Genomic DNA, 23,713 nt, shown 5'->3' with positions numbered 1-23,713 from the left:
TTTTTCTCCCTCTCTCGTACTCTCTTTCTCGGGCTCACGAGGTTATGCGCTAGTTTTTTTTCTCTCCATTTTATTTACCCCTCGCGCACCGCGAGCTATATCAATACACGAGACACGTATATAAGGCAGCGCCTAAGAAAGTGAGTTTCTTTTGAAACGGCGCGCGCGAGAGGTTTTGAGGACAGGGCTATGTTATAGAATGCGTGCGCGAGTCAACGCGAGACGAGGAGGAGGAGGAGGATGGGTGGCAGTTCTCTCGTGCCGCGAGACGCGCATGGCATTTACGCGCCTCTGCGCTGCACAGTGCACACACGTATACGTACACACGCGCGCGAGATTTTTGCTCCGTAATAAGCAGAGCACGGAGCGAATCGACGTGCTGTGTACGTTGTACAAAGGTATATGGCGCTAAAGTCCGAGAGCGATGTTTAAAGTGTCACACGCACACGTTGGATAAAAGTTTAGATGTTGTTGATAACGATGAAAATAATACGTACCGTTTGAGTAAAGAAGCTGCAGCCTGTATTGTATCCCATTGTTGGTCTTTTGGCCATCTGTTTCCTGCAAAGATCAATCGCGTGCATTAGTTAAAATTGTAAAATTCAAAACGATTATCATTTAAGCAAACTTTTGTAGGTAGTTGTTATCAATTTTTTACATTTGAAAAGTGCAACGTTGATTAAGGAGGCTCGAGAGCAATATTATTAAAAATAACAAATTTGTTAAATTTTTTTCAATACTCAGTACAACTTTACATTATCCATATAAATAATTTGATAAATTCAAGAATTAAAAAACTATTTGCCTATCTATTGGCACCATTTTGCGTGCAGCGTCCGCAATGCGCAAACATTGTAGAGGCCAAGTTTCACTCTTTACATTACAATAACTTTTTAAATGGGTCGTTTACCTAAATTTTTAAATTTACCATTCGAAAGCTTATAATTTTTTCTTTTCAATTAAATGATAATATTTCGAAATTCTTACGATTCATGATCGTGAGGGATTAAAATGTGATTAAAATTTAGAAGTTCCAATAACAGCTTATGTTAAATTAACCAATTTTACATTAATATATCTTTTAAATAAGGTCGTTAACATGGATTTTTTTTCGCAATCAATTTGTATGATTGTAAGGAATCATTTCCCGAAGTTTCAGTCCGGTGTCTTACAATCGCATTTTCGCTCGATCCTCGATTCGTCTTAAGTTATGTAGAATTTATTCATGCATTGTAATGACCCGAAATTCCAATTCAACTGTTTTATAAAATTGAGACCAGTTCTCAACCACTTTAAATGCAATAATATCACTTTCAGCCTCCACCGCTAGATGGCAAGTACCTTTACCTATAAATCTACAAGTGGAAAAGTAAAAATAACAGTATAAGTCGGAGCAAAGTTTTAAAAATCAACCGGTAAAACAAAAAAATTTTTAATGATGCGATAATATCACTTCAAGTCTGTACCGCTAAATGGCGAATACCTTGATCTGTAAATCTGCAAGTGTCAAAGCAAAGTGGTTGTATCAAAAGTGCTGGATCCTTTCGATTTTCAAATATCACTTTTTGATCGATATCTCTTTATTTCTACGGCCATCTTGAAGGCTCATATTACTTTCAAAATTTAGTGATATACTGTAGCAAACTGCCTTATTGGGAATAGTCACCATTTCCCACGCCCAATTTTACATAGCGGTAGAGAGTGGGGCACTGCAGGCAATGAACAAGCGTTTTTTAACTTGATTCATCTCCTAAGCCAGTAACTAACTGCTCAGTACGTAGACTCCGCTCTCGTCTAGTAAACCGTTTGCCAGAAGCGCGTGGTATTTCCTCGTAAGAAAAATTGGTCGAAAAATTGCATTTAGTAGTTTTCGTGTGTCTCGTGAACAAGATCAAAGTAGTTGAAGATTAACGCTAATTTTATAACGTTAATTAGAAATCATGGTTTTTGAAAGGAAAAGTTACGCTGAAGTAAAACTTCTACAGAGCCAATTCGTGTGGACAGTAGAAAATTTTAGCGAGCAGAATCCAGATCTGATTTTAAGCTCTCAGAAATTTAAATTGGATGATAGTGAAAAATTATTCCGAATCAAATTTGTGCCAAGTGGAGATGTGAAGGACCCAATCAAGAAATTCACAACTGTAACGTTGGTGAGTCAAGATAATCACAATGATGACTTTGTATGCAGTTGCAAACTTTCCTTCGTGGTTGAAAACACGACTGTTCTAATTGTGGCAAGAAATAGATGTTCGCTTGAACATGGATCTACTGATCTACTTCCAGTTTTTAAAATACTTAATCCAAAGGACGAATTATTTCGTGAGGATATCGTGACTATTCGTTGTGATATCGTAGTAGAGCAATGCCAATGGCGTAGTAAAGCAATGCCAGTGCAAGATCTACCTTGGATGGCATCTGATTACTTTGGGGACGACGATTTTAGCGATGTGAAGCTGCTCACAGAGCGTGGAGAAACCATTCCAGGTCACAAAATCTTGCTAGCCAGAGCGAGTCCAGTTTTCGCTTTAATGTTCAAAGTGAACATGAAAGAAAATAATGAAAATTTGATAAAAATACTTAATATAAGTCACGAAGTTCTGATGGAAATGTTGCGGTACATATATTGTGGAATAATAGAAATAATAAACGTAAAGGAAGTGACACAGATTTGTGAACTTTGTGGTGCTGCTGATCTATATCAAATTCAAGGATTAAAAAATAAATGTGAACAACTTTTACGTTCTTGCTTGCAAAGTTCTTGCATGTCCATGGAAAATGCCTTAAACATTTATCAAACAGCTGCCAAATATAAACTTCACGATTTATTAGAAGAAGTTTTAAAATTTCTCGTGGCAAATGGCCATTTAACTTCGATTCAAGTGATGTTCTTATAAATAAAAAAAATGTATTTGTTTACATTGTTCAATAAATGAGTGTTATTTAAAACAAACTATAATTTTATTACTGAAATAATTTTTTCCCCCTTCAACCAATCATCAACTGATGCAGATATGGTTATTTAAAAAATTTTTTTAAATGTATATTAAAACACTAGGCCATTATCAATGTTGAGCATTTCTCGTGTCATATCGATTCCAAATCTAAAACACTCCTATATCCTTCTCAACCCTTACCAGTTCAACTTTTCATTGTTAATAAATCAATTGATCAACTCATCAACGGAAATCTTTGGTAAATGAATTGTTATTATTTTTCCCTATTCACTATCCGTGGGCCGCCTTTCCTTTTACCGTGTCGGCGGTAATTAATTTCGTTGTGCTTCACATACGTATACGACAACGTCGCGTGCATAATCACTCAGTCACACACGACTACAGCGATATGTTCCTTAATTACGAGCTCGATACGGTTATACGACAACTTTTATATACGCACTCTATAACATTGTAAAATAATTTGGATTTTCGAATCATAGCTCAAACGCGCATTATGGACTGGAATAATAAAAAGAAAAAAACAGAAAAAGTCTAAACGAGATCATATAAGATGTAAAACCGGAAAGATATAGGCAGCTCAGTTATATATAGTAAACTCGGCACACAGTGAGTTTACGCGTTTTTAAATAATTGACGAGGGATCGCGTTGCGAGCTCGAGCGGGAAGCTAGAGCAGCTCTCTATAGCATAGCATAGCATAGCGTCAGCGAGCAGCTCGTGCTCGGCTCGTTGAAACGTGAAAATGTGCTGCGCGCGCGAGCGTCAGTGGTTGGGTTTTAACGTATAACTACCTTTATAACTCCGAGAGAGGCTTGGCTGCCGTTAATTAATAGAGCGGCCAGGCGTGCGATGTTGTTATATATAATACACGGCTCGGCTGGCTGCGCGAGCGCGAGCCGAGTTAAATTTTATATACATTTAGCGCCGATGTTTTGATGTCGTTTGTATAAGACGCGGATAAAATTCAAAAGTGAAGAATATTTCGGGTTTTTGCGAAAGTACCCGAAGAGAAATGCTTTGCGATGGGTGGTACAATTGATCTGTGTAATTAGAGGGCCTAGCTGACTTTAATTGTTTTTTGCATACCTATATTCTACTGATTTTTAAATTGGATTTTCTGATATTGTAAAAAATATTATTCCTAGTAAAATTTAGTAATCTAATGACCAAACAATGACCATTTGATATTATTTAAAATACGTAACTTTTTATTGGTTTGTTTTTTGGTGGTTTTTCTGTTACAATTTAAAAATTTAATTGTTTGAAATATATTGGACTATTTAACAAGTAAACCAATCAAAGAATATGAATGCGATAATCCAACTTGAGATCTCCACCACTAGATGGCGAGTACTTCTATATCTGCAAATCTTCAAGTGACAAAGTCAAAATATTTGTTAAAGTAAAACATGGTGTCTACAAAATTTTAATTGTCTTCAATTGTTTTTTTACGATTTTTTACGAGAATACTTAAGCTAAAGCGACAGACAGTTGTCAGACATAAATTGTATCTTCAATTTTTTGTTTATTATTGACAATTTTGGATTATAATTCTATGACTCTTAATAATTTCTGTGCAATAACAAAACAAAGTATGTATGAGTCAAGCAAATGGCCTTTGAATGACGAAAAAAAGTTTTTATGACAAGGTTTGAACGTGAGAAAAACCACTGTCAACTCATTGGCGAGTAGCTTCCTCCTCAAAATAAATATCTCAATTGGACAAAAATAAGCATTACTCGAATTTTTCCAAAATAACTCAAACCTCGCAAAGGATATAAAAAATAGGATTGGCCTATTATATTCAGGCTGAAGTGAATAGCCAATGAATAAACAGCCGTTTATTTACAACAAAAATACGCATTCTTACCTGATCTTTTTCTACAAATCCAATGAACGCCGTCCTCTCGATCTCAATTGGTTGACCCAAGCGATCGTACAGGGCAATGACGAAGTGAAAAAAATTGCTCTTTCTCAAATTGCTCGGTGGCTGCTTTTCAAAGTGCGCCCTGCCAAGCACCGTTCTGTTAAAAACAAAGAAGAGGCAAAAAATTACATTTTTTACATCGACATCCATCACAGCTACTAGAAGAAATATGAAGATATGTGATACGAAATTGATACGGCTTGACTCAGGTGCGCGATTATGCCAAATCCGTCCCCGCGTTATCGGCGTCGGAGTCGCGCGTACATTACAAGAGACAGAGAGAGAGAGAGAGAGAGACCTCATGTGTCGCGAGATTATCATGGGGCCGATGGTCATTTCGCTGTTTTGAGTAATGGCCCATAAGTGTGGCAAAACTTCACCCCTCGAAGTATATGGCGCTGGACCCTGTGTAAACACGCGCACACACAAAACTCACGCGGGCAGCTATCTCGCGACGCTGGCTCAAGTTTTCGGGGCCTATAATACGAGCATCCGATATATAATATGCGACCCACGTGCACATGTGTATATCGTAGATATTATTATATATATTGTATACAATAGCCGATAAACGATGATTATGCAGCACGAATCGATCATCGCGGTAATAAAAGAACACACAAGCGACCATTACAACTTTTCACTGCTGAATCATCGTTCACGCTACTAGTCGGTTTTCCATCATTTGAAACAAAAAACGAAACAAAAGGAGACATCGAAAAGGGGGGACAGAAAATATGGTAAGAAAAAACAAACCGACAATTTAACTCGAGAATAAAAATCCGTGCCTCTTCGATCCACGCTCGTGAGAGGCGATACATCTTAAAAATGATTTTGCTGAATCACAGCTCGACATTCGAATCTCCTCTCGTTGCACATTAGGTGGAGAATCACGAACAAATTGAAACTTAATATTCTGGACAGATTTTAACAAACGGACGATGACCGACATGACTGTCGAGATTTTTGTTTTCTTTTCGTTATGTCCATATGCGACCCATACCGGGACTGAAGATGCGCTACGACTGCGCGTCAAATTTTCGATCTTCGATCGTGGATGCAATCGATCATTATGGGGTGATCATCATCTTCATTTTGGTAAACACGGACAAGAGGATCGTTTGTCTTTGCGTGGACAGAAGAAACCGTTAGAGAGGTCTGTACGATACGATGCCCGGCTATTTAGATTATGCTAATTAGGAGGCGAAATTGGAGTTTCGGCCACAGTTGGATCTTTTGTACGCTACGTACGCTACATGGGTTGCATCTAAACATCGTAATAGAGAACGTCGATATATTTTCTCTTTTCTCGATACAATAATTGTCCGTCGTAAGTCAAATAATCTCTCGTTAAATAGGTAAACAAATTAACGCGTTATTTATTTATATACACGTGCGTACGTCGACGAGCATACGCATGTGTTTATAATTTTCAGGTCAAATCACAATTCGTTAAAAAAAAGAGAGATGAAAAAAAACAGATTCGAGCGAGAGACAGAGAGACCGAGAAGTGGTTGTATGGAGCGCGCTCGGAGCGGGGGAGTAAAAACGATGGCTCGGCGCGATTCGATGCATGTGCGTATAGTGTATATACAGCATAAACGGGCGGTGCTAAAAATCGGATTATCACCCGTGCGCGTCTATATATACATTCAACGTGCCTTCTGGCTGACCCGATGCTGCTGCTGCTGCTGTTGTTGTTGCCTATATGCACAGAGAGGAGGAGGAGGATGAGTATATATTCGGTGTATACACATAGAGGCGCAAAAAAGAGCAGCATGTGTGTTGGTGCCTTGTATGTGAAAGCTGGCGCCGCTGCTGGCAAAATGAATAGCAGGCAGTTTTGCAGCGCATTTGTGCGAAATAAACGATGCTATCGGCGTGGCATTTGTCACGCGCGCGCGCGCGAGCGGCCCTCTATATATAACAGCCGCACAGCCACGGCAGCGACGGCACTCGAATTCGCTGCTACTGCTGCTGCTGCTCGCAGCTCGAGGTTGTGCGAGCGGAGTTACACACACACACACACGTATAACACGTGTATTCACACGCCGAGGCAGCCGCATAGGCACATCGATTATTGCGACGTCGATATGTTTCTCTTAACGGGTGATTAATCTGAGATTGGAACATTTATAGCGCGACGCCCTCCCCTGCGCCTCGCTTATATTTATATCTACGCAGTCCTCCGCTTTCTGCGTCGCGCGCACATTATTATCATTATGTATTCGTGAATGTGTGGGTAATGATAGATTTATCGTACGAAGAGAGAGAGTCAAATATAGCGGCAATCGGCTCTTTAAATATTTGGGAAAGGATGTGATTCTCTGGCGCGCGAAGATTCAATCTGATATTGTATCTATACGGGGAAGCTCGCGCTATTATATCGACAAATTCATCGTCGCTTCGCGCGCGAGTGATATATAACGTTATATAGCCTCTTTTCTTCCAACGAGTTTGACATAAAAAACGAACAAAAATAAAAAAAAAACGAGAAATATGAACATAAAAAATATATATATTTCAGCATATATTTCTCGGCGTTTTGTGACTCGGGTGGCGCGCAAGCTCCTTTTATAAAACGAGCGTATTGTTTTCTCGGTAAAGTATAAAAAGCCTATGGTGCTTTGGAGCCGCGGTCGAGTGCATATATCGAGCTTCCACGCAGTTTACGATATGATACGCTGCACAGCTCGAAAGCGGGGAGTGAGTATTTGTGTTTGCAGGCACGTGTCGCGAAACGCATTATTTACAATCGATTCTTCGTCGAAGCGTGGTTCTTTCGAAGAAAAACTCATGCACCACGCGAAAAAAGTAGGATATAAGTCAAATTATAAATCCATTTCGTGTATATATTTATCGAAATTTACTCGCGCTTACGAGATAGAGATAGCCGCTGCTGCACAGTGCAGCGCGCGCATTGATATACGAGACTCGAACGCGTCGATAATTATCCTCCTCGTTGGCTGATTAACCGAGGCTCGGGCCGCGCGCGCATCTCTCGCTCTTCGCGCCCCATAACTCTTGCCAACGTCCGATTATTTCGTTCCTCTCTCTGGTTTATGTGCATACGTGGGCGCAAGCTCGCTACTCTTGCGCCAGAGAGAGAACGAGAGCTACTACCCTCTCGCATGCAAAGCACAGACACGAGCTTTGCGATATAACGAGTATCCGAGCCTATGTGTATACGCAGCGGCAAAGCGTCACGCATAAGCGAGATTTCGCGTTCGTTACGCACGATCGGCGCTCGGCTCTTCGCTCGTATAGTTTACGCATGCAGAGTACGTGTGCGCGGTAGTCTAGTATAGTCTATAGTCTCTCTATATACCCAGCCTATGTACAGCTTTGATTAATTACCGCGATTAGATCATTAATTCCGCGGTAATTGAGCGAACTCGCGCGCCGCTGACTGTATCGGCCGTGTGTTTACATGTACATAAGCGATTATCATACACACGCGTATCGTTCGATATAGGAAACGGAATAAAATGAAAAAAAAAAAGAAGTAAAAACACAAACAAATTGCGCGTACGAGAATTTCCCGCTATACACGACGCCCGAAAACCACCGAATTTTCATCGCAATTATACGGCAGTTCAGGAACGCGCGCGGCCACAATTAAACGAGCTCTTGTTAGCGCGCGGAGGCATTGCAGCGACGCTTATAAGCGAGAGAGATCGCAGTATATAGTTTATGTGTGTGCGCGTGTAACTGTAATAACGCGCGCGGCCAACACGACCGGCTGCAAATTGCTACATGACCACCGTCGCACGTACGTACGTTTCGGAGCTGCGTGTATACGTGCCCCAGCTGATACAGGTAAAGGGTGCGAAGGCGAGCTTTCTGCTTTTTATAATACGAACGATTGTAATACGTCATTTTTTAATGAAAGTGTGCATCGTCGTAAAGTAAGCACGTAGAATGAGGAAAAAAGAGGCAAAGCAAGAAATATTAAACGCGTTTAACTCGCGTATACGGATGCATACGTTCTATATAGATTTGAACAAAGCGTCGGTGGCGGCAGCCCGCTGGCACTGTCACAGTATATAGCAGAGTACGGGGGACATAACGAACATATTTGACGCGCGACAACAAACCAAGAGAGAGCGAGAGATATGACACTGTACTGAACGACGAGGCGGTCAGCAGCAACGACGTGTCTAACGCCATTTGCAAATTGTCGCTCGCAGTTTGTGTGTTTGCCGAAGCCTCTCTCGAATGCAGTGTATATAGATTGTGCATGTGTGCGTGTGTGTGTTTGTGCACGGCCGGCGGGTGGGTGTGTATGCAATATCGACAGCGACAGGCGGACATACAGGCGCGCGTCGTGTCGATAATTACGCCCACGCTTTCGATCGTATCCTCGCGCCGCGTTTGCCTGCGGATCTGCATACGCACTGTATCGCCCCCTCCCTTACCCGCGAACATCGCAGTCGCACACGTGCATGTTTATTAATGAACGCGTTTGTGTCATTGTACATAGTTATGCGCGAGTTTTCTGTGAAAAGTGTACGATGCATATAATAAGCTTGGCACTTGCAACTTGCATCTTGGTAAACTCGCGAGCTTTTCATTGAAGAGTCGACTACGTTCGATTCTTTCGCGTGATCAGGGTTGCATTAAAAAATCAAGCTCGCCTCGGCTTGTTATATATTCAATACGCAACAGCGATATTCGATACAGAGCGACTCGCTCTCTTGGCATGTGCACCGTAATGCCCGATATATAACTGCGCGTGAACGCGCGTTACAAATAGCTCATTATCTCTCGCGATACTCTCTCGTCCGTGCGCGTACGAGCACGCGGGTGAATTGCAGCGTGTGCATTATTATGAATCATGCTGCTGGGCGCCAACGAGCGAGAGCTTTTGGCTCTTCGACGCTATAGAATACAGCACTCCAGGCATAAATATTATCCAGAAAGCTCCGTATCTCTCTCTCTCTCAATTCGCTCTCGTGTGTGCGCGTATATCGAGCGATTTATTGCGATTCTACGGAGCCGATTGCTTTGTCTCTCTCTCTCGCTCTCTCTCTTCGTCGTCGTCGACGTGTTTGTGCTCGTGCGCGTTCCTGCCTGCCATCGCGCGCCCGTGCGTTGTGCCCTCTCGCGCAAAAGGTTTACGTATATAGGGGGATCCGAAAAGCTCGCACATTATGTACAGTTTTATATCTATATACTATACGCTTTTTGGGAATGAAAATGTGGGATAGAAATCGTACGTGGCAGCGATGTACAATTTTTTTTTTCTCTTTGCACCGCTTCGCATTTTATACATTCGATACAAAGTACACGCATATATACATCTATAAAATCGTGAGCGCTCTATCGACGCGATACGTGATTACGCGTAACGCACGCGCGAAATTAGTCTTGACCACAGAGTTCAGTGGTACACTAGTAGCCGTTTAAATACGAGCTAACAGCTCGTAAATCCGGCGGTTAATTTAATGAAAGCCCGTAAGCGCGCGAATTTAAGTCGAGTGTGTCACTGTACTCTCTCTCTCCATGCTGTGTGTACGGTAAGCGAGAGGCGTCCGACGCTTTGAGAGTCGTACCCGTACGTACGTGCCCCGCGCTCGTACACGTACGCACGGCCAAAAGCACACATAAACCGCAAGCTTTAACACGGCCAGCTAGAGCTACCTTCGAGCTTTAAAGCGTGCCTGGCGTTAAACGAGGCCAGGTAACGTTTTAGTTTTATACACACACTCACACACATACACGGTATCATCCTCTCGTCGTTCTCTCTTTCTCTCGTATAAACTCTTTCGCTCGTCGTCCTCTCATGGCCTATTATGCGGGTGAGATCGGGAGGCGTAACTGTTTTTTTGCTTCGTTTTCTTCCTTCCTTCGTTTTTTTTTTTTTTTGCCCACGAACTTTTGAAAAACAAGGACTTTATCGTGGCGGCCCTTCGTAATGGCGTGTGTGTAGGCACCCGCGCGCGCGTCTATATTTACCATAGGCAAAGGTTATAACCGCGTAGTGTGTACCGCTTGTGTATTATGCACGCCGCAAGCAAAAGCGAGTCAAGGCAAAGCTTGAGCTCAGATAAGGCGCGCAGCTTCTCTCTCTCTCTCTCTCTCTCTCTCTCTCTCTCTCTCTCTCTAAACGCGCCTGTATATACACGGGGAAGGTACAGGGGGAAAAGTTGCGAAACAACGACGTGAGAGAGAGAGAGAGTAAGGAAGAGAGGAGTGCAGTTCTTTGAGACTTTTACTCTCTCGCACGCCTTGTTTAGCGGTTTTGTAGACGCGCGCGTGCACGCTCGACTTTACACGCTGTTAAAGTTGATTGCTTATTTTATTATTCCGACTTTCTAGCGCTAGCGCAGCTGTGTATGTACGTATCAAAGCCCTCCCCCGAAAAACTCGCGCGTGCTCACGTTCGCAAGCTCCAGGCGTAAGTTGAATTTTCGCTCGTCGCTTTAATTGATCGATTTAATATACAGCGCGTTGTTGTCTATCATCCCTACCTGCGAAGGTCGCGCGCATCGAATTGGCGTTAAATAGCTGCGAGAACAGCTTCGGCGATTACTCGCTCCGATATATATAGCATTAGCTTTGACGCTTAATGAATACAGATTACGATAGCTCGTGCACGAGGGCAGCTGAGAGATGGATAGAGAGAGAGAGGATGAGAATTCTAGCGAAACTTCAGCCGCTAAAGGACCGTACGCGCGCGTCTCTTTACTCTATATATCCCGCGCCATCGTGTATTATATACTATACACATAGGACGGAGCTTCTAGCTCCTACTGTCTTCCTCTCTCGTTCTCATTCTCTTCTCCGGGCAAATCTGAAAGAGGAGCCTCGACAGAGGGATGAAACCTCAATGAGTTTCCGCGCGTACGGGGTATATAGAGCTACCGTAATACATCTCTACCGCGCGTATACACGAGCTATACCAGCGTAACTCAGCCGAAACGCCCATTGATCGATGAGCTTTAATACTTCACGACGTTTGCTTTATATATAAAAGCTGAGTGGCCTACTACTGAATATACAGACACACATAGACACACACGGGCGTATCACGTGCCTCGGCTGCCATGCTGTGTGGTTTTGCCCGTACCGCTATATATGATATAAATTCTTTTTCGCTCTCTTTTTTCTCTCGCGCGACATATGTCGAGCGAATTTTTATACGCGACAAGTTCCTGAATTCGTGATTTATCTAATTTTTTTTTTTTAGCGAAATTAATGTGCCTTTGTTCGAAACTATTACTTCTCGAATTGGAAATGTCATCCTGTGGTATTTGTATTTAGTCCGTACGATAAACGCGTCGCTCCAAAGTAAATATAATAATCCGTAAACACCGATAGCGACAACGTGAAATTTAATCCCTAATCGCGCACCCCATACACACGCGTTCGTATCACAAAAATCCAAATTGCAACTGTACTAACCCGTTATTGTCGGCGAGCGTCGGCTGTGGCCAGGCCCTGGGTACGGGCTCCTCCTTCAGGATCTGCCTCATGTCCTGGGGCGCGAACACCAGTGGCGTGCGCGGATGATGGTGGTGCGTGGCGGGCGGGGGCGGCGCCACGCTGGCCCCGTAGAGCTTGCGGCCCCAGTGGCCCTCGAGCTCGACGGGGCTGCCCGCGCCCGCGCTGGTCCCCGTGCCTCCGGCACCCGCCGCCGCTGCGCCGAGGCCGAGCCATGGCGTGCCCCCAGCGCCCACCAACGTGGAGCTGGGCAGCAGACTGTTCCACTCGTCGGAACGCGTCGTGAGGCCGTTCGCTTACGCACTCGAGAAAACCAACAGCAACGGACACAACAATAACAAAAAATTCGAGCGCGTCTCGTATTACGCGATGAACGATCAACACTGTTTTTCTTTTCGATCTCACTCTCGCGTCTCACGCGAACAGTTTTATATCGTGTGTATATTTTATTATTATAGTCCTCGCAGCTTCGCGCACTGTTTTTTCATTTATTTCCTCAATGGACACGACACTTTAGCGACAAACAACGATCGGCATTTAAACCGTTCGGATTGGTATAGTATTACGCGCACTGGGTATATAGGTTGTCAATGGGTACAGAGACAGGGATCCTCTTGCAACGTCTCGAGCAGTCGAGAGTCTCACAACGCACTGTTTATATGTAAAGAGGCTCCCGGGACGGTAGTCTCACACCTGAGTGTCGTTCGAAGCGAGAATAGATGGCCGCCCATGCCATGGAGAGAGAGAGGAAGAGAGAGTAGGAGAGGAGAATAAGGAGGCCCCGAGAAATGGCAAAAAGTTCACCGGGCACGCGAGAGAGAAGCAGCGCACAGCAGACGCTTGCGTCCGTGCGAGAGATATAGATAGAGCGAACTGCTGCTGGGTATAACAGGAGAGAGCGTCGCAAGGCTCGAGTCTCCGTCTGCTGTGGTAGTGGTAGAGGGGTGACTGTATCTGCCGCAGCACTGCCTACTACTACTGCCTACTACTGCTGCTGCTGCTGTGCCATCAGCGCAAGTCCCTAGCCGCGCGTCGTTGCTTCCCGTTACGGCGCCGCTTGTCGAATGTGTCACGGACGGCCACGCAATTGTCCCGAGGGTAGTTCGGCGTTGGGCGCGCGCGCAACAGCAGCGGCAGCGGCAGCGACTTTTGCACAAGGAGAGAAACTGGCTAGCTAGCGAGCCCCGCTTGTGCGAATACCAGGGAAGGTGGAGTCGACGGCGCAGCGCGAAGATACTGCCTCGCGCTCGTGGGATTCCCCCCCTCCTACCCCACGTAGCGCTCCGCTCGTGGCGCCCGCCAATGCCGACGAGCGGTGGGGGCAGCGCCAATCGACGCTCCAACCGGGCCACGCCCACGACCAATAGCCGCCGCCACCGAGACCGCCGCGAGCTTATCAGCGACGGGGGCGGGTGGAGTTTCGCGCTCGCGCGCCTTTGTGTGTTGAGTTCGTGCGTGGGCCAATTTTCGCGCGGAGATCGTGGCGCCACAGCGCTGCGAAGCCGCGAGGCTGATTGTGCGCCAATTCGATCATTGCGCCGACTGCCGTCGGTGTGTTAGGACGACGTGGGAACGTAGGAAGAATTTTTTTTTTTTTTGGTCCACGAGTGCGAGGAGATGACGAGGTGGTTATTCGGAAGCTGTTTATTGAACTAATTATTTAGGATTTAGGATCAAATTACACGAAGGAAAGTTTTGTTATTTTTAGCCATTGTCTCATTGTCTATATAGACGTTCTCTTATGAGCTCTAATTGTTCTCATTATGACATCTAATGAGATGCAGTCAAATGCACTGTTTCAATATACAGCTGTGCCTTATAAATCTCTTCATGCATTAATCCATACGGACGTATTAGAACCATGACCGCTTGCATTTGGTTTTTCATTCCTATATTCATCCATCATCGTGCACTGCGCTTCTCGACAGCTCGAAACATCTGTGATTGAATTAATTATCTACGTAAAACACAAGTATCGTTCTATATAGTCACTTGTTCGAGCTTGTCTGAGATTTTTCCTCCGTTTTGAATACGTCAACGATTTAAAACTCTTAATACATCATTTCCTTTAGCTTTTTTGAATGAAAATCACGTCTTTTTACATTCCTTTCTATGCGTACGATAAAAACTCCTAATACTTCATTTACTTTGGTTTTTTTTTTAATGAAAATCACGTCTTTTTCCTTTCCTTTCTATGCGTACGTCAGGCTTCGAGGCACGCGTAACTCGTATCTAATTACGATATGTTTTTTTAAGGTGTTAAGAATGCGGTTCACTTCTATGTATAAAAGTGTGGTAGCTATGGATACCACGCGTTTAAAATATATGAATGTACGAGTCGTAGCGTCAAGCGAATGATAAATCGATGTTTTTGTCTCTCGACTCGCAGATGGACTACCGTACCATATGCGTGAATGTAAGGTCGGCGTTTCTTTATACATCATGATACGCGTGTTTAGGGAGCTCATAAGCCCTCGAAAAGCTTTCCACGACGACACGGGCCGGCACTCATTATGTATATGGGAGCCAAGGAGGATACTACGTCTTAGGCAGCATCTCGCGAGCGCGCGCGAATAAAGGCGACCCAGCGCGCGTTTACGACGGCCTTTTATGACCGCTGCATGGGCATAAACTGCTCTGCATTATGACGTTAAAGTCTGCGGAAAATACCGCGTGTCCCGCTCGCGCGCCCGGCTGTATATCCAAGCCATGATATAAGCAAGATATAGTTCATCGCCCAGCTATACAGCAAGAGGCCGTCGCATATTATAGGCGTATATGGAGCCTCGTGAAATATTTATCGCGGGGAGGGGTGGCCACGAGACATTACTTTTTACTTACAAATTAGATGTTTTTTTAAAAGCTGCTAGTGCGCGAGCACACGCCCAGCAGCTCTCCAGCCATTGTGCAGCGTCGGTGGCGATGCGTTGAAAGACGCAGCGAAATTCGCCGCGCCGTAAAAACATTTACGTACTTTTTTGAACGTTGGTGGTGAGATACAAAAGAACAATTTTACACGAGGATATTAAAATCGTGTTGTGTACGCATTTAATTTGATTTGTTTCGATTGTTCGTTCGTGTTATTGGTATAGCAGTCAAAGAAAATGTAAAATCATCATTGATTAAACCTATTTTGAAGAAATAAATTAGGCGTTTTATACATTGGTTGTCGATTTTGAACACTTCGTTTATATTCAATAGCTATAATTCAATAGAAATATGTTTTATAACGTTATGTGGCATAAATGCAGCATATATTAGTCACGTTGAAATGTTGTATCATTGTTACAAAACTAATTGTTGAATTGTAAGATGATGAAATTTTCATATTTCATATTTTGATTATATGAAAACTAATAAAGTCTAATTAATATTTCATTTATACCCCAGTTTGTATTAATTTCGATGAATGAATCACACCTGTTAAAAGGAACTTTAATATATAATGTAAAATTAGGTTTTAAAAATGCATGTATCAACACTTATTGACTTTGCGCGTTAATTAATCATATGAAAATTCAATCAAAATTAGAGCCAGTCTCTACCGCTAGATGGCGAGTATCTTTTTCTGTAAATCTGCAAGTGGCAAAGTAAAAATTAATGTATATAAGTCAAAGCATGAAAATTTCGAGTAGATTTCTGTCAATCGTTGATGCGTACTTGTTCCCATACTGCGTCGCACAAATAAATATATGCCGCACATTCGGATAAATGTAAACGGTTCCTTAAACGTCTCGTTCATACATACGTTAGCACGAGCATGTGCACAGCAGTTAGCAGTTAGCATAATATAATCCAATCGTACCCGTCACACAGCTCGTCCAGCAGCAGCAGCAATAGCAATAGCAACGCGAAAGCAGCAGCAGCCTCTCTATTCACTGCCTCGTGTGTGTCCACGCGCACGCAATGTCAAATGAACATCGGAGCTTGCGCGAGAACGTTAAATCCAATTATCTGTAAAGACCCTGCACTCTGCAGAATGAATGCGTATACGTATATAAATGTACGTCTGTATATGCGTGTGTGTGTGTGCGTATGTATTCAGGAAAAGGGACGCGCACGCGAGCGGCAAAGGCGAACGAGAGCATACGTCTATGCGTATTTACATTTTCGGGTCAATGCGAGAAAAGCGAGAGACTAAGCGCCCGTAAGCTCATTACTCAGCTATGATAATATTTTTCTGGGCAATTTTGCATGGATTGTTATGCGTGTAACTTTTCGTGCGTTACGTGTTCCTGACGCGGATCAACGCGGGTCCACGTACTCTTTTTTGGTCGCCTGTACACAGTATGACGCTCTTCGTACTTTTCCGCTGCATGTTTACTATCCTGACTTGCCCATAAAGCAACGATGGATACTTATCGCCTCTTGCGCGTATGTTTTTTCCTGTACTTAATCCTCTCGTATAGTTGACAACGATTGATGAGCAACAATTTCGAGTTTTATTAAAGAATCTCATTTTATCAAGTCATTTTAATCTGTCCAATAGTCCACGGCACTAACCATGTTATTTTTTTAGATTAATTCTGAGCTACCACTTTATTGACAGGTGTCGTGTGTCTTAGCCACTCCCCGGATTCTTAATTCATTCGTCTTTCATTATCTTCAACTGACCAATCAAAGGTGTTTTTTTTTTAAATACTTCGTGCTCAGGCCTACGAAAAAAAGTAACGTACAATCTCTTTTTTAGCGTACATCGAAGAAAATAATAAAATAATACTTATACATAGTAAAATCTTAATATTCATTAGACACGAAATTAATATAATTTCTTCAATAATATAACAATAATACTTTAGCCTCTTTCAGCTTACTTATAACAGTTCAAACGGTTTTCAAAACATAACTTGTAAATATTATGAAATTCAATCTACCTTGTTCGATGTATAGTAGTACTATAGATAGATTAATCGCTGCCGAAGTTTAAACTAAGCAAGATGGAATCGAGCGATACATTCAGCTGTGCTGTTAGGTAATTTTTACTTTGTTAGAAATAAAACAGAATAAAATATCATAGCGTAATACTTGATCTTATTGTATTTATTTTAGAGTAAAACAGGAACCAATTGATATGTCGCTAGATGATAATGAAGATAATCAAACAATTGACAAGGCCCCTGAAGTTCAAAATGTTGAATTTTCCCAATTGATGCATGGAAATACAGTAAGAGTTGATAATTTTGTGGTACTGTTATGGTAAATATCTGCTTTTACAATTTCATCATATCATTTCGATTTTATTTCAGATCCAAAGGCTTAAACAAGAGTATGATGAAACAGCTGATCCTCATGACGACATGGAAATAATTTTCGAGTGTAAAGATGTAAAGCCCGACACGGGTTTATTACTACTTAAGAAAATGGAGGATTCTTCTGAAAATTATTTGCAGAATATGATATTCAACGATCAAACTCAAAAAACAATAAAAGTAGAAAATGCTGGGGTAGTAAAAGAAGAATTTGTTAATGAAGAAGCAGAAAAATTGATTATGAATTCCGATTGCGAACTCAGTAAGCAAAATGATAAGAGAAGAGTTGAAGAAACATCAATCTTTAAACATAGACTCAAAACATCCATCGATAAAGTGAATAGTAGAATCATTTGTGATACATGTGGATTGAAATTTAAAACAAAACTTGGTCTCAAACGCCACAACGACGGGAAACATAAGGGTATAAGACATGCATGTAATGAGTGCAAAAAGTCATTTATCCAAAAAAGTTCCCTCAAAATCCATATCGAAAGTGTGCACACTGATAAAGTGAATAGTAGTATCATTTGTGATACATGTGGATTGAAATTTAAAACAAAATTTGGTCTCAAACGCCACAACGACGCGAAACATAAGGGTATAAGACATGCATGTAATGAGTGTGGAAACTCATTCTCACAGAGATTTCATCTTAAAATCCACATTGAAACGGTGCACACTGATAAAGTGAATAGTAGTATCATTTGTGATACATGTGGATTGAAATTTAAAACAAAACTTGGTCTCAAACGCCACAACGACGCGAAACATAATGGTATAAGACATGCATGTAATGAGTGTGAAAAATCATTCACTCGCAAATTTCATCTTAAAATCCACATTGAAACAGTGCACAATGGTTTTAGATATGCATGTGATATTTGCGGGAAGAACTTCACAACGAAAAGTATTCTCAGAACCCATATCGACTCGGTGCATAATGGTATATCTCATGCATGTAATGAGTGCGAAAAATCATTTACCCATAAAAGGCCCCTCACAATCCACATGGAAAATGTGCACAATGGTATCAGATATGCATGTGATATTTGCGGGAAGAACTTCACAACGAAAGGTATTCTCAGAACCCATATCGAGTCGGTGCATAATGGTGTATCTCATGCATGTAATGAGTGTGAAAAATCATTCACACAGAGATCTCATCTTAAAACCCACATTGAAAAGGTGCACAATGGTGTTACACATGCATGTAATCAATGCAGAAGATCATATTCACAAAAAAGTAATCTCAAAATTCACATCGATAATGTGCATAATGGTATATCTCATGCATGTAATGAGTGCAAAAAGTCATTTAGCCGTAAAAGGACCCTAAAAATGCACATGGAAAATGTGCACAATGGTGTCAAATATGCATCTAGTGAGTGCGAAAAGTCATTTACCAAAAAAAGAATCCTCAAAATCCACATAGATAAGGACAAGACACAATAGTGTCCGATATGCTTGTGATATACGCGAGAAGAAATTTTCAGAGAAGAGTTCAATTAAAAGACACGTTTATTCGGCCCACAATAGTGTTTCATATGCATCCGACATTTGTAAAGAGAAATTCTTACGTGACAGTAAACTCAAAAAACACATCGATTCGTTACACAATGGTGTTATATATGAATGTAATTAATGCGGAAGATCATAATCACAAAACAATCGTATTAAAATCCATATAGATGAAGTGCAAAATAAAATTACGCATGTGTGGGATATTTACGGAAAGAAATTCTAAACAAAGAGTAATTTCAACAGACATATCAATTCAGTGTATAAAGATTGAGCTTTCCTCATTAGGTATGACAAATTTTTGTATTTATGATATTGTGTATTAGCCGCGCATGTACATGCAGTCAGACATATTTGTAAAATTATCATCTTGAAACCCACATCAAGACTCTTGAAGTAATGATTGATATGACGCACGACTCACCCGCTATGACTAAATAAATGTATAAAATGTACGTTCAATTATGCCAATAATAGCAATGCACGATGTAGTGCATTGGGTCAGAAGACTTACTCAAATATTTTCATTCGTTATGGTACCATGTGTTCCTACAATTTTAGAATAATCTTACTACGTAACTTACTACAACGTATCTATGTAAATACAATGTATTAGTATTTATCAATAAATTTTTCCTAGAGAAATACCAAACTGCTCATTTTGAATCAATCTAAAATATTAGAATACTATATGTAACACGATTTTGTAAGTTCTAACAATCCAAAATTTACGAAAAATTTTTTTTACCGCTAATCTACCGACAGGCTTGCAAAAGCAATTTTTATTGGCAGCATCGACACAAATCCCATTCATACGTTTCGAGCTATACGAAAACATAATTTGTCGAAATCGTATTTATTCAAGCGTTCTTGGCTCACTGCTCGCGTACAAGCAGCAATGCCCTTGTAAAAGGGATACACACGTATATATAGGAAAAGGAACTCCCATCCCGTTCGACGTTACGTACATGTATGTATAAAAGAGCCGCAATAATCTCCCCGGGAGCACAAAGTGAATCCAAAACTAACACGTTAGCCCGGGCGCGCGCTTGATCCTTTGTGCGTTGTCAAAACAGGTTGAGACTATCTTATACGGCTTGGATATATTCGGTGACTGCTTTTGTGTGTAAATACGCGGTTAAAAGTACTTGTCTCGACTCCTTGAGCCATTTGACATAAATTTCAATGGTTCGCTGTTACGAGGTAACACCCAATTACGCAAAAATCACACTGAAAAGAAAATAATTCGAAGGTATTACCATAGAATAGATTTGATTAAATAAATTGCTTGTAAATATAACAATTTGATTCATTCAATAGTATATCAATGCATTTAATTAATAATATAGCATGATTATATAACAGGTGTCAAATAATTTAAAACCAATGACACTTTTAAACTTATTGAGTAAAAACCTTAAATCAAGTCAAATTTATTGATGTAAAATCAAACATTCAAATAAAAAAATAAAAAATTCAAGTGTCTGAAAATTCAAATTAATGTTTTAATAACGATTAAGTGGTTGAATAAAAATTGTACGTAAACTCAATCATAATTAAAACCAGCGTCCACCGCTAGATGGCGAGTACCTGTAGCTGTAAATCTGCATGTGGCAAAGTCAAAATAATCGTTTAAATCCACGTTTAAGTTAGCTAGGTTTTACCTTATTCATTACTTTCAATAGTAAAATGAAATACTAACTCTGCAAGTGGCAGAGTAAAAATAATTGTACAAGTAATATGCATCAAATCAAGGTATTTCTAATATTATGTATTCCAATTTCAATACATCAGTATGGTGTTTACATTACGAATAGAATAGAACAATGCGACTCTTCGTTGAGTTCGCCGCCGTAATTACACATTGTAAACTTGAAATTTGAAACTACTTAATCCATCATTTTTTCGACCAATTTTACAAAATCATCCTTCCCAAAAAACAACACGTCGCTACCGAACGTAAAGAATACAAATCGAGATGTTCTCTCGTTAAAAATGTCTCGTCCTCGATATCATCGTGAATCAGCACATATATACACGTGCATCGAAACTCGACTTTTTGTACATTATAATATCATCGCTCTAGACCAGGGCATAGGAAATTTTTTACTTAGTTTTGAACTTATATATAATACGTATACGTATAGAGCGACTGCCCCGATACATTGGCCATTATCGTTCGCGTTATTTTTTAGCACTGGCATCCACCCTGTTTCCTTCTTACCAACTATCTTACTCCCCTTTCGCGATACACGGTGTATATGTATAGAACTCCTCGATCACGCAGTCGCACATCTCTCTCTTAGCCCATAATACATCCCTTTTTCGCGCGTCTGTACGAGTACACCGAATATCCATAAATGTGTTTGTGCGCGTATGTGTGTGCGTGTGCATCTATTCTCCCTCATACACGAAGCAATAGATGGTCGTCGTCGTCGTCGTCGACCCTGACAACTTCTACAGCGAAGCTTATGTCTGTGTATATATGTGTCTGTGTGCGTATACGCTATAGGGCGAGCCCTGACATATGCGATACTTATGGGGAAGACTATCCTCTCTCTCTCTTTTGCTCGCGTCTATATATACAGGCATACACGCTACAACAAACGCGAATTTGCTCTTTGTCTCATCTCTTCTATTCCGCTTGGCTTTATGCACAGTAGACACACATAGAGAGTAAGTCGTCCCTGCCTCAGAAGTATATGCCCGCGTGCTCCTGTCTTGAATTTGATGGTCTCTAGCTTGTTTGCTATCAAATACCGCCTCTGCACGGCCGCACACGCGCACACATATACGTAATGGTCCCCGCGAGAAGCTAGTAGCAGCAGAGAGTTGAATTATCTTGGCGCGTGTACTTTAAAACTCGGCGAATGCGACCGACGATGTATAAAGAGCTCGATAGATTTTTTTCCTTCTTTCGACTCTGCGTACTTTCTTCTTGATATAATCGTTTCGAACGACATTGAACTCATCCTGTTTCCTTGCGATACATCAATAAAACAATTGTTGATATTTTGCTTTTGCCTCTCGCTGCGTAAATATTTTCCATAACGAGTTGAATAATTGCATGTTGGAGCGCGGGCGATTGCGAAATTGATACGCGCGCGCGCGAGTGCATCGGCCGGACACCGAATTGTAAATATTTAACAAGGAAGTCGATCATCGGTAGAGAGAGAGAGACACAGTGGAAAATGATGAAATATTTCGCGTATAAAAAGCGAAGCGTCGGAGCGTCGTTTCACATTCAGTCGCGTTGTTTTTGTGCATCGTGTCGTGTCGCGCAGTTGCATTTCCGAAAAAACAGGATCAAATTGAAAATGTCATTACCGCTGAAATTGGTCGCAATTTTGCTGCTCGTCGCGTTCATCGGAATGGCAATGAGCTGTAAGAATAATCGTAAGTGGAACGGCGCATATCAGTTAATTAATTAACATTCGCATTATCGATTCGAACGTTGGTTAGTAGCGGCAATAAATTAAATTAAATTTTATCTTGTACAGCCACCACCTGCAGCAAGCTGAAGTGCAACATCAAGTGCAAACGCTTGGGCTATCCCAGCGGTGGCTTCTGCGACGGCAACGGCGGCTGCTTCTGCTACACGGTGTACTAATTGGCAGCGCGACACACACGTGTCATATATTTTTGTATAATGTATTTTTTCATCGAATAAAGTCGAAAAAAGTGAAATGAACGAGCGAGCGAAATCTTCATTCCACCTTATACCAGCTCTCGTCAGCATTCGTCGGGCAATCGGGCGATCTGATTGCCGGAAGAATTGGGTATACAGCATTGTATATTGTAAAAGGTGTAATTGATCGTATAAAATGCCGCCGAAGCGCTTCTAATCCAATTGATCCAATTGACATAGCGAAGCGTGTACGAGAATCGAGAGACGCGCGGAGACCCCCTGCCACCAACGGTAGTCGGCGAATCATCCCCCGCAATCGTATAATCAAATGAGCCGCTTGCGATCGTTAATACGCGTTCAGTCCCGCAGCGCAGCGCACTTCGCTCTCTCTCTCTCTCTCTATTAAAAGTTCGAAACGCGTGATCTCTTTTATAATCCTATCTAGGAAATTTTCGCAGTCGTTCGTTTAACTGTAAACTTTGCGAGCGCGTCGTAGTTGAAAATTCTTATCTCTCTCTCTTCGGGTTGTGTACCACCACTACTAGCTATCCCCTCGCGCACCTGTCGTTGATACGTGATATAAAATTGCGGGCTAAGCGACGCGTAACCGATCTCTGCGGACATTTGGTGGCTAGACGACAATCGAGTGTATAGAGATCGCGTGGCGCGTCGTTTAGCTGCAGTCGCGCTATGATATAGGGCCGTGCGGGTCGCGTACGCATTGAGAATTGCCACCCGCCGAGGCAGCAGCAGCGGCAACATACATCTACTTCTTTTTTTAGACGCCGACTGCCGTACATAATAAAGATGCGCTCGAGTTTATCTCTTTCGATGGCCTACGGTGTACACAATATACCCAGTGTGCAGCACCACAGACAACAGGTTGCGCTCGTTAAAAGAGGCAAACATATGACGATGACCCTTGTATGTGTACATAGAGCGCACACGAAAGGGGATGAGGCTCTTTTTCGCGAGAGATGCGATTC

General features: G+C 41.9%; 2 protein-coding genes across 8 annotated transcripts in view; one reads left to right on the top strand and one right to left on the bottom strand.

Annotated features, from left to right (window-relative positions):
• Positions 1-13,368, bottom strand: part of LOC106655880 (transcription factor collier) — a 93,719-nt gene extending 80,351 nt beyond the window's left edge. For all 6 annotated transcript variants that reach the window (XR_002763569.1, XM_014376469.2, XM_023461142.1 and 3 more), the window contains exons 1-3: positions 12,291-13,368; positions 4,827-4,980; positions 498-561 (exon numbers count right to left, since the gene is read on the bottom strand). Coding sequence is in view for 5 of the 6 variants with exons in the window: in XM_014376469.2 (XP_014231955.1) it covers positions 498-561; positions 4,827-4,980; positions 12,291-12,361 (289 nt within the window). In the remaining variant the exon portion in view is untranslated. The remainder of the gene's footprint in view (positions 1-497; positions 562-4,826; positions 4,981-12,290) is intronic.
• Positions 13,369-17,240: 3,872 nt separating this feature from the next.
• Positions 17,241-19,618, top strand: LOC106655806 (zinc finger protein OZF-like). 2 transcript variants are annotated; one of them, XM_023461225.1, is made up of 3 exons: positions 17,241-17,301; positions 17,379-17,493; positions 17,576-19,618. In XM_023461225.1, exons 1-3 carry the CDS (start codon positions 17,267-17,269, stop codon positions 19,031-19,033), a joined length of 1,608 nt encoding a protein of 535 aa, XP_023316993.1. In that variant the 5' UTR covers positions 17,241-17,266; the 3' UTR covers positions 19,034-19,618. The 2 variants fall into 2 exon arrangements, with proteins under 2 accessions (XP_023316993.1, XP_023316990.1); XM_023461222.1 differs by having other exon boundaries at positions 17,379-17,514.
• The last annotated feature ends 4,095 nt before the right edge of the window (positions 19,619-23,713 follow it).

Source organism: Trichogramma pretiosum, unplaced genomic scaffold, assembly GCF_000599845.2.
Source record: "Trichogramma pretiosum strain Unisexual culture from Peru unplaced genomic scaffold, Tpre_2.0 scaffold49, whole genome shotgun sequence".
Taxonomy (NCBI): Eukaryota; Metazoa; Arthropoda; class Insecta; order Hymenoptera; family Trichogrammatidae; genus Trichogramma; species Trichogramma pretiosum.
Note: the sequence above shows the minus strand (reverse complement) of the source record. Positions and strands in the feature narration are given on the sequence as shown.

Bases quoted from the DNA above. Each gene is read 5' to 3' on its own strand.
- LOC106655806 (XM_023461222.1), top strand. From the start codon at position 17,267: ATGGAATCGAGCGATACATTCAGCTGTGCTGTTAG. The intron at 17,302-17,378 runs GTAATTTTTACT...TATTTATTTTAG, and splicing joins ACATTCAGCTGTGCTGTTAG to AGTAAAACAGGAACCAATTG. The intron at 17,515-17,575 runs GTACTGTTATGG...ATTTTATTTCAG, and splicing joins TAAGAGTTGATAATTTTGTG to ATCCAAAGGCTTAAACAAGA.